Here is a 12,063-nt window from a genome sequence, read left to right as displayed (position 1 = left end):
AAACAATTTAAACGTCGCGGGGGGGGGGTTAAATATATAAACTTCCTCGCTGCTTCTTTACTTTACAAAACGCGAAATAGTGATGGTGCATTCATTGCGCCTGGGGAACAGCATATGTATGGAGGACCAAAACTGCCAAAATAATAAATAAATAAAAGTGGAAATAAAAACAAAAATGAAAAAACAAGAAAAAATTAAATGCAAAAAAATAAATATAAATGGAAATAAAAACAAAAAGATTTTTTTTTGTAATTTTTGAATCTTGTTTTTTATTTTTGTATTTATTTTTGCTTTTATTTATTTATTTCTTTATGTATATATTTTCTTATTTTTGTTTTTATTTCCATTTATATTTATTTTTTTGTATTTAATTTTTTGACTTATTTTTCATTTATTAATTTATTTATCAATTTATTTATTTATTTATTTATTTATTTATTTATTTATTTATTTATTTATTTAGTTATTTATTTATTTATTTATTTAGTTATTTATTTATTTATTATTTTGGCAGTTTTGGTCCTCAGAAATGCAGAAGGAAAAACTATTCAAATGAGGGGGGGGGTCCTAAGTGTGTCTTGGGTTGAACTGTTCGCCTATTGGTTGACCGACATGTGAGTGCGAAAATCGACTAGGTATGCCTGCAAAAAAATAAAAAAATATATACATAAATAAATAAATAAAAGCAAAAATAAATACAAAAATAAAAAACAAGATTCAAAAATTAAAAAAAATAATATTTTTATTTTTATTTCCATTTATATTTATTTTTTGTATTTAATTTTTTGATTTTTTTTCATTTTTGTTTTTATTTCCACTTTTATTTATTTATTATTTTGGCAGTTTTGGTCCTCCATACATATGGAGTGAAGTTGAACATTAATAAAAAGGCGCTTATCGGATTTTACCGATACCCACAAACGCATCGCGATGAATCTCGATTTCACCATGGTTATTCAGCCATAACCAGTGAATGAACCGATCCACTCGCATCGCGCGCATGCGCGTCGATGTATCAATTAATATCGATTCTATTCCACACCCTTAGTAAACACGGATTTGGTTTGAGTATTTTCACATAATAATCGGGCCTTCTAGAACAGTTTGACGCTAACCAAGCATCCACTGGTTTCTTCTGGTTCTTTGTTCTCCTAGCATTGGAACTTCTTATTGCTTGTTTGAGTTGCGTGCAATTGGAATCCATTAACACAGTCAACAACAAGGTGGACGTCATATTTGCTTTGAACCATTTTATTTGTAAATGCATCTCAGGTACAACAAAGGTAAAATATATATATAATATATAATTGATATGTACTGAAATATTAAATTATGTACAGAATTAGGGTTTTCACATCAAATTTCCACAAAACACTAGTTGTGTTTTTAGCATATGGTATCAGAATAGTCTCTGAGTGAGTCCAGGATACAGCCATGCAAAGTTGTGCATATTTACATACATTCATAGGATGTGATTTAAAAAAAAAATCCTGTGTTCACGCAGGCATTAAGAATTCAACAAGTGAATAAAAGGAATGATGCACCGACGTACAGACCGTATTCGCTACACGGTGTGACTGATACACAGATAACGGCTCAGAAAAATAGATGAGTGGTTGCTGTAATGACATTCAGCGCTCTTGTTGCAGCTTTAGCACCGTTGTGTCCAATGACGTCACCTCAACGTACAGAATACAACTACCAGGAGAGAAAACACCTCAGGGCTTTCCAGTAGCACCGCTGAGGCAGTAGTGTGCCAGTGTTTGTGTTGTTCTCAGCTCTGTGACATGTAAAAAAAACCAATGTAACAACTGACCTGAACCACACAGATATGATATGGATGACCAAAAAGCAGTTGTCCCTCCAAATAAGGACTTTGTGGTACAGTAAGGCTTGACGAGCAATAGAAATACAAGACCAAGCAAACGCATACAGTCCACATGACGTACAGTAAATCAGATTCAACACCAATCAGAAGGCTGATTTCACAATCACTAATTCATGTTTGCATTTATTTGTGTTGCTCCAATATCCTTCCTCCTCCTTGTTTCTCTGCAAGAAACCCATAAGAAGCCATTTCAAGTCAAACAATGGTGAGTTTACATGTATCAAAAGTATGGACTGCATTGCTTATTCATTGCTTTTGAATGGGGGCTGCACAGTGATCGAGTGGTTGGCGCGCAGAACTCACAGCTAGGAGACCCGAGTTCAATCCCACCCACGGCCATCTCTGTGTGGAGTTTGCATGTTCTCCCCGTGCATGTGTGGGTTTTCTCTGGGTACTCCAATTTCCTCCCACATTCCAAAAACATGCTAGGTTAATTGGCGACTCCAAATTGTCCATAGGTATGAATGTGAGTGTGAATGGTTGTTTGTCTATATGTGCCCTGTGATTGGCTGCCGACGAGTCCAGGGTGTACCCCGCCTCTAGGGTTAGGATAAGCGGTAGAAAATGAATGAATGAATGCTTTTGAATGGCATTTTCCCCCAAATTGCAATTAATTATGAGTTAACTCCAGACAAAATATGATTAATCGCGATTAAATATTTTAATCGTAAATTAAAGTAACATTGATTGACTATCACTGAAAGAGCGACATTTATTGAGTGTCTTATTAGCATTTTTGCTATTGGGACAAATACATCACGTCACGATTTCCATTGCAATTTGAACACCTACACGATAGCAATATTTTGCTAGCTAGTTTTCTATGAATTGGTTGAAGAAATATAGGAAGACGAGTTGAATGGTTAATGTTTTTGACACCCTATCAAAGCATTACAGTTGGATTTATTAAAATGAACTTCTATGGTAAGACACATTGCCACTGTGGAGAAGACATTAGTGATGTGGAGATTGATACTGAAATATCGATAACATCGATACCAGAGCTTTAGATGCAAAAATCTATACTCAAAACATGGGATCAGTAACAAGAACACACTGGAAAGTAACTGAGAGTTTATAGTGATAGTGATTTTTTCCCTGAATTTATTACCGAGGGCACACACTGAATCCTGATCCAGTCCGATTTTCCGTACAGTGCCAGTCACACTGACTCCGGTAGACAGATTTTTGGTGCCTTTTGACTTCATACAATGAGTAAGTACAAAAACGTATCTTTTGACATGTTTATTATCATGAAATAGCTTTTAATTACTTCATATTGTTGTTTGTTTTTTGAGGGTACAATGTTGATAAATAATGTACAAATCATCACTGTAACTACTATCAATTTCATGTATGATATGATACATGATATGACAGTCCTCTGTGGCATCTGTGGCATCAGAGGAATTTTTTCCTGATCTTGCGGAATGCTTCCGGTGGCAGCGACGGATTCAGTGTGAGCCCGAAGTGTTCCTTCGCTACCTTTCACGGATTGGCTGCTTTGCAGGTTTTTTTAAAGTGCAATGTTGCATATTTTCTTCTACCAGCTATGAACATGCATTGTGTTCTATGTCCTTGTGTTGTATTAGAGTCATCTATCTGTGCTTTGTTGCATGTGTGTTGTTGTATTTACTACTGCTACCAGTAGAGGGTGTTGTATACTCATGAGAGTGTCCAGACATTCCCAGCTCATCTCAGTCAGTGGAGCCAGACACAACAGTCCTGATTGGCTCAGGGAGAACCTGGCTGTAGCCCACTGTTACACTGTTTCCTGTTGGAATACTTGGATGGAATACTGTAAATGAATGTTCGGTTCATGGAAGACTACGAGGACGAGTAACGCACTACAACAGCAGCAATGACAAGTCACATGACAAGCACTCCGAAATGTTTCCTTTAGGGACCTGATGTGTTCAAGGGCACATTTGAACACGTTTCACGTCTTCTTATGGCTTCTTATGGGTTCAAGTGTAAAATGTGAGACAGGTCTCAGTAGCTTATTGAGGTTATAGAATGGCAGCTGGATGCATTCTTGGAACTACCATGGCAAGTACTAGTAGTGCTGGTACTACTTCCTGGGTCATCCAAATGAATGGCAGTCCTTCTACATTTTGCATATCGTCTTCAAAACGCTGCTGGCTTCCAAGCAGATCAAAAGGCCATCTGTTATTCTCCAAGCGAAACATACTCTTACGTAAAAAAAAAAAAGATAGATGACCTTTGATGCGGCAGCGGGAGAGAATTCCCAACCATAAACCAAACAAACATGAAAGCACCAAAAGGTATGTGATAACATAGCGGGTGTATTGGGTTCTTTGTACACACTCAAGTACAGTATGGGAAGTAAGTATCTGACACCCTTTTTGGATGTTTACCCCTTCCAAAGATATGATCAGTACGTTCTCTATTCGGTATTTCATGTAACTTTTTATATTCTGTCTCTGTTAAAATAAATCTATCATAAAAATCATGTATCTTTGGAAGGGTGTAAGCTAGCAAACCGGGGATGAAATACTTACTTCCCTACTGTACGCGTTGATTTTTGCATGGCGTTGGAGAGATATAAGGGGGCGGGTACTTCCACCAGTGATGGCAGACATCATTTTGCTGAGCGACCTGTACGACTGCTTCGTGGAAAACGGTGCACTTTGACGTGTTTGGACAGATGGTCACTACGGGCAAACTTCTTGTCACATACTGGACATTGGTAAGGCTTCACCCCCGAGTGGGAACGCCGGTGTCGCGACAGCTCGTCCGATCGGGAAAATCTGTGGAGGACAGAGAAGAGATGTTTATACTGCGATACTCGTAGTCTAAGACGGGGTTTGCCAATCTTTAGCAACAACAGAACCTTTTCTTGTAAAGGAAAATAGTTTGGAGTCGCAAAACTGATTATAAACGTTTAATATGGTATATGGAAACATCCGGATCAGCAAGACTACACTATTGGGAATACTCTCCCAACACTCCCAATGCTAACATACAGTATGGGAGTCTATATTATGTCGTATTTCCCTGACTATGTCTACTATATCGGGTAACAGGAGTGTTTAGCTGACTATAGGGGTATTATTTTAAGTCTAGAGGGCTCTAATCATGTAAAAAAACATATTTAGACGCTCCTAAACAGGTTTTCTTCTAAAATATTGTATTCCATTTATAAATAAGGACTCCTACTTTGTGGAAATTCACTTATGTCAATTGGGTCTGGAACCAATCAACCGCAATAATTATAGGTTATCACATGGTTTGTCTGGTATCAGGCCAGGTATCATGATACTGGCATGATATTGGCATGATACTGCATGTATTATACAGGTCTTACATGTATTATATCTAAACAGTGTAAACACAATAATTGCAAAAATATTTCAACAATAATATTTTATCAACAGTCTTATCTTATCAATGTCTGACAATTAAAGTTCCATTAATCAAGTTTGGGTTTTTTGGTGACTGGAGAAGCACTAGGCACTAAGCACTCGTGTGCTGTTCTCTGATTGGTTGTTTCACGGGCACGATACCAGAGCAGCGCGCTCTGAGTGGACAGCTACGGGGGCTGATACTGGACATGGTTAAACTCTATATTTTATCAGTATCACTGCCCTGGGCTTTGACACAGTATCATTTCGGCCTTTTCCCGTATCATTCATGGGCGGTTTCTCGGGTACAGGGCCAATTAATACTGTAATATGTGATAATATGTCGTATTTCCCTGACTATGTCTACTATATCGGGTAACAGGAGTGTTTAGCTGACTATAGGGGTATTATTTTAAGTCTAGAGGGCTCTAATCATGTAAAAAAAACATATTTTGATACTCCTAAACAGGTTTTCTATGTTCTAAATACAAATATATTGTATTCCATTCATAAATAAGGACGCCTACTTTGTGGAAATTCACTTATGACAATTGGGTCTGGAACCAATGAACCGCAATAAACGAGGGATATGAAAATTGAATGAAAAAGAAGAAAATATTTCTTTATTTATGATGAACGAAATGAAAACCTTTTTGTGTATAATTATATGTTGAGAGGCCTTTACCACGTAATGACGGCTTTCTGTTGGAGACCTGTTGCCAGTGTCCTCCCTTTCATGCCGTGGCCGCCTGGACGTTCCTGGCCTCCAGTCATGGTAACTATTGAAAACCCTGCCTTTGTTCCTACCACTTCCTCACTTCTCCCTCCATGTGATGGCATGAAACTTTTCCACCACGTCACATCTCTCTACCCTCTACCAGCATATTTGTACATTAGTAAAATAACCACGCTCCGCTTCTGTACTTGTACGCTTTTCCCAGCTTGTCTTTTCTTTGGCCGACCTCATTAAATATGCAGGGTCACACACACACACACACACACACACACTTACACACACTTCCATCCAAACCAGGTCCAGCCTTTTGTGCAGACAAGAGTCCTTTGTTGATGAGAATACAAAGCCTGGATTATGGCAGCCCACAATTCTGTGGTGCTGTTTGGGTCCCGCATGGCGTGGGATTGACAGTAAAGGTTTACATAAGGTGTAGTAAACAGGAAACTGGTGGAATGATAGCTATCCTTAACGTCTGAAAGCCCGTTGCTGGAAAAAGAGGAGATGGATCCTATGTGAATGCTTGGATGGGTGTTGACATACAAGTACAGAGGTTGGGTTGTAGATGGGAAATGTAATATCTTACAGTACAGTACAGTACAGTACAGTACAGTACTTTACTGCGGGATAAGACCAAATGAAGACGCTTATTCTGTGACTGTTAGCGGTAGAGGAATGACACTTGTAGCCAGAGATGTGCGGTCATAGAAGGCAGGCCTGTCATCATTAAATAATAATAACATGAAATAAATATGGGCGGCACGGCGGTCTAGTGGTTAGCGCGCATACCTCACAGCTAGGAGACCAGGGTTCAATTCCACTCTCTGCCATCTCTGTGTGGAGTTTGCATGTTCTCCCCGTGCATGCGTGGGTTTTCTCCGGGTTCCTCCCACATTCCAAAAACATGTGAGGTTAATTGGCGACTCCAAATTATCCATAGGTATGAATGTGAGTGTGAATGGTTGTTTGTCTATATGTGCCCTGTGATTGGCTGGACTGGTGGCCAGGGTGGACCCCGCCTTTAGCCCCAAGACAGCTGGAATAGGCTCCAGCACCCCTCGCAACCCTCATGAGGAAAAAGCGGTAGAAAATGAATGAATGAATGAAATATGAATATATGCCAATTGAAGTGTATTATCAATGTATTTTCTGACTGATTCCAGTGGTTTTAACAAATACAATTCTAGTATTTGTACCATGAAATAGTAATACTTTATTCCCAATCTTCATTCAGTAGTAGTCTCGGATGTACTGCTTTAGGTTTTTGTCCAATCAGATGTCAGCCATGTCAATGTAATGTAATCCACCCAAGGCCTTCAGAACCAGAAGTGCTGGCCCATGTCACAGACACACTATTAGCATTCATTCATTCATTTTCTACTGCTTTTCCTCATGAGGGTCGCGGGGGTTGCTGGAGCCTATCCCAGCTGTCTTCGGGCGAGAGGCGGGGTACACCCTGGACTGGTGGCCAGCCAATCACAGGGCACATATAGACAAACAACCATTCACACTCACATTCATACCTATGGACAATTTGGAGTCGCTAATTAACCTAGCATGTTTTTGGAATGTGGGAGGAAACCGGAGTACCCGGAGAAAACCCACGCATGCACGGGGAGAACATGCAAACTCCACACGAGGGTTGAATCGAACTCGGGTCTCCTAGCTGTGAGGTCTGCGCGCTAACCACTCGACCGCCGTGCCGCCCAGCTTAACCACTTCAATTCTAGTATTTGTACCATGAAATAGCAATACTTCATTCCCAATCTTCATTCAGTAACGTGTCTCTTGGCTGTACTGCTTTAGGCCTTCAGAACCGGAAGTGCTGGCCCATGTCACAGACACACAATGAGCAATGGGTCGTTTTTTTTTTTAACCAATCAGATTTGAGGTTCGCAGTGTTTTTCGTCATGCTACTGATCAGAGCAAAACGTGTTAGTCAAGTTACATCCAAGATAAATTGATCTTTGGTGCGATGATGTACTTTATTTCAATGTTTTACCTTTGTGTCTCGTTATTAGACAAATATTGAACTGCTCCCGGTCATGTTGTAGTGCACATATTTGAAGTTGTCTCAACCGGAGTTGTTCCCTTTTACGCTCGTTACATTTGGCTGAGTGACAAGTTTAGCACTAGCATGAGTTATTATTAATACTTGATGTTACTAGCAGTAGGAAGAGACTATGTGGTCAAAGGGAAGAGGGACCGGAAACCAACAGTGGAGGAGGTGCCTCATCGTCAAGGGGTGGGGGCGTGTGTGAGCTGAAAGGTGCTTGTCACTGCCGTCCTTCCATTGAGGAAAAGCCATCTTAGTTTTTACAACAGCAAGTCTAATGCATTGAAATATTTGATGCTTTGTTGAATAAATGGATGCATTTGACTGCCAAAATGGCGGATTATATATCCAAGCTCAATAGAAAGTGTTCATGTTTTGACACCAAAGTATTAGAACTTCTCCTGAATATGAAAATAAAAGGTAAGAACACAAAACCCTGCTAAGATTGTTACATTAGTGTTTGGTTTTATGATATGATCCATGACATTAAACCACTAGCTGACTGCTAGCTGGTCCCATGTGGTACTCACCGCCATCCGCACCCCTGCCAGTTGCAGGCAAAAGGTTTCTCGCCAGTGTGTCTTCTCAGGTGGGCCTTCAAGTGGCTGCTCTTGGTGTACATCTTGTTGCAGCCGGGGAAAGTGCATTTGTGCATTTTAATAAGATCCGCCACCGGGTTCTTCAGGAACTTCTGAATCCCTGCTCCTTGGCCGGCGACGTGGTCTCCGCTGCCGACAGGCTTGGCTGCGATGGGGACGGGAGCGATGCGTACAAACTTGGAGCTGACGTCAAAGCTCGGGGAGGGCAGGATGTGGGGTACCAGGGCAAAGGTCTGACCTTGGATATTGACCAATAGCTGTGCAATGGTCAGGTCTAAAGGGGGCTGGACTACGGGTACCACCGCTGGCTCCTGTTTGATGTGAAGGGGCTGAATGTGTAGGATGATGCCGCCACTGTTGGCCTTGTCTGCTGATGAAGGTTTGCCTGGTGATGGCTTCTTCTTACAAGGTAGGGTAGAAGATAAGGGTTTGTTCTCGCTAGAGGTCGTGCTGGCAATGGCAACAGTTTGGTCTGAACACTTGACTTCCGGCTTTGTGCCAGAGGAAGCACACTCCAGTCCAACATCTTCTGGTCCCATTCCAACCCCCGGCCCACCTTCTTGATGTTCCTGCTTCATGGTCACCAGCTCCATATTCTCCTCCAGGAATTCTTCGATTTCTTCCAATGTAGGCTGGAAGGACTCTCGATGTTGTTTGGACCACGAAAACGGATCCAAACCTTCCTTCTTCCCTGTTTCACATTTGGAGGCATCATCCCAGAGGACAGAAGATGCCACTGGTTCTGCAACAGCATTGCTGGCTCGTCCTAAAGACGTTTGGGAAAGCAGCTGGTCCAGGATGTTGGTCTCGGTGCTGGAGTTGCTGCCGAAGCTGGAGCTGAGAACCTGCGAGTCCGGGCTGGAGCAGGAACGAGGACTGGAGGATTCGCTCAAGTCGTCCTCTGAAAACGGTGACGGCATCACATTGTAGTCCAAGTCTGTCCCCGTGCCAGACAAGTGACAGGCGCGGGTCTTCTGGGAATGATCTACCATCACTGGCAAAAATGCACTTTGTGTATTTAGGACGACTTTTTTGGTCTTTTTGGGACAGTCCAGTCAATGTGGGTCATCAAAGCGCGTCCTCTCCGGGGCACGTCACAGTCCACGAGCAAACATCACAACAGCCCCTTCATGTTGAAAGGTTCCAGCCAGGAACGTCTAAACAGAAATCATGAAACACAAAGCAAGAATTGGCATCAGGTTTACGTTACGTTACGTCATGTTACAGTGGAACCTTGGTTAGCGTCATTAAGTCATTCCACATTCCACTAACCTAATCCAGCATTCCAGAATGATACAGATCCAATTCATCCTTCCCAGAAAGTCAAAAATCTCAACACAAAACACATTTTTATAGTTTCATAATTACAGTTTGACTGTGACAGTTTGACAGTTTGACGTGATTCTTTACACACAATGTAACACCACCTTCTTGTTTTGACATTAGTTACTTCCTGATTCAATATTCCTCCATTTTTTACACTCAGCATCCTGTACCATGAAGTCCCATCATTTTAATACCACATCTGAATTCAAGAAATAACTGTAACTAACAAAACAGGAAGTTGGTGTCTTGTTTGAGGAAGTAGCTGTAACAATGGCGCCACAAGCGGGAATAAATATTGAGCAGAAAATGAAAGAAATTTGTATTTTGGTATTATGGTACAAGGACGCCATGGCGGTCGAGTGGTTATACCTCACAGCTCGGAGACCAGGGTTCAATTCCACCCTCGGCCATCTCTGTGTGGAGTTTGCATGTTCTCCCCGTTTTCTCTGGGTACTCCGGTTTCCTCCCACATTCCAAAAACATGCTAGGTTAATTGGCGACTCCAAATTGTCCATAGGTATGAATGTGAGTGTGAATGGTTGTTTGTCTATATGTGCCCTGTGATTGGATGGCCACCAGTCCAGGGTGTACCCCGCCTCTCGCCCGAAGACAGCTGGGATAGGCTCCAGCACCCCCCAACCCCCGTGACCCTTGTGAGGAAAAGTGGTAGAAAATGAATGAACTTTACTACTACTTAACACTGCCAGTATTTTATGTAGTAGTATCTTGGTGTACAAGTGTCTCAAATAACCAGTATTTTTTTAGATGCACAATGTCGTTGGACTGATTTGTTTGCTTTGAAATGCAAGTTCAAATTTGGGTACGTCATGCTAGTTAGCTGCAGGCATAACAATCAACATAACAGTCAATATCAATAAATAATATAGATATGTTAGTCATTTAATTTCCTGTTTTAAATATTGTTTAAATAGTACTTCGTGTATATTTGATTAGATGTTTTTATTATTTAGGTGAAGTTATTTTTAAATAATAAACACTTTACCAAATGAATGAAATGAAACATCATGCCGCATCATGTATGTACGGTATATCATCCGAGTACATGACGTGTCCAGACTGTCTTTCCTTCCTGGCTGTCAGAGCTCCCCTATCCAGGGCCCCCGCTTGGTGACCGAGAATAAACCCAGCCAGAGGAAAAAAAATGTCAACATATTGTTAGAAAACAGCACATGGGGCAGCCACAAGCTGAGTGGGTCAACACTGTGTGCTGCGGGACACTTTAGACAAGCATCAATCTGTTCCAGGGATGTCTTTCCAGCTCGGAAAATCACTTATTTCATGTATAGGTCTGCAGGGTAGAGAACCGATGCCTTTTATTTTTTTATTTTTCACCTTCTAGAAAAGCTTCCATTAGCATTCATGGAATCACAGTTCATGTATGTGCATATTAATAATATGCAAAGCAAGTATTGGTGTATTAGTGCAGACTTTGTCCATACACTGAGGTCCATGGGCCACAAGAGGCCCCCTGACTACACTTTGGGTCCCATAAAAATGAACTGAAATATTAAATAGATATTACTAAGTTTACTCCTCTTCTGTGTTATTTGTATTCTTATTACTGCTGTTTTTTTTAGTACTTTCTGGTTTTATTGCTTTTTTTTAAACCTTATGTGTCTAAAAATGGAGCTGCGGACCACAAACGTCCAGCGGGCCACACATTTAACACCCTTGTTCCGAGAGCTGCACGTGAGGAGCCTCGTGGCAACACCCAGGACTGCGCCTCGTGCTGTGGTTTATATGCCGTGGGAGCACCACGCTTCTCCCCCCCATGCAAGTAAACATGTTTTCGTCCTTGCTGCCGCAACCGAAGGTTTGAACCTCTGCACCATCAGCTCACGTCGACATAAACTGTTTCCTACCTTGTGCTCGCGTACGGACGTCGCATGGATTCGATGTTCGTCCTTGAGAATGTTCCAGAAGCGGCAAGGTTACTCCACAGTCGACCGAGCACTGACCGAGTTTTACAAAATGCCCGTCACATGACTGCCAGTGTGTTCGTGTGTGATACAGTGTGTTAGTGTGTGTCACTGTAGAGGAAAACAACATGGAGTACCGCGGAAGGCTCGTCCACT

The 12,063-nt window shown here is 41.4% G+C and overlaps 1 protein-coding gene across 1 annotated transcript; it reads right to left on the bottom strand.

The window, feature by feature from the left end:
- Positions 1-838: 838 nt before the first annotated feature.
- Positions 839-12,063, bottom strand: LOC131106009 (Krueppel-like factor 15). Its single transcript, XM_058054643.2, has 3 exons — positions 11,851-12,063; positions 8,573-9,798; positions 839-4,659 (listed from the first exon to the last, which is right to left on the bottom strand). The coding sequence occupies exons 2-3, from the start codon at positions 9,631-9,633 to the stop codon at positions 4,491-4,493; spliced, it is 1,230 nt and encodes a 409-aa protein (XP_057910626.2). The 5' UTR covers positions 9,634-9,798; positions 11,851-12,063; the 3' UTR covers positions 839-4,490.

This window comes from Doryrhamphus excisus, linkage group LG18 (genome assembly GCF_037039965.1).
Source record: "Doryrhamphus excisus strain RoL-2023G ecotype Guam linkage group LG18, RoL_Dexc_Guam_v1.1, whole genome shotgun sequence".
In the NCBI taxonomy this organism is placed as follows: Eukaryota; Metazoa; Chordata; class Actinopteri; order Syngnathiformes; family Syngnathidae; genus Doryrhamphus; species Doryrhamphus excisus.
The sequence above is the reverse complement of the archived record's forward strand: the minus strand, read 5'-3'. Positions and strand labels throughout refer to the sequence as shown.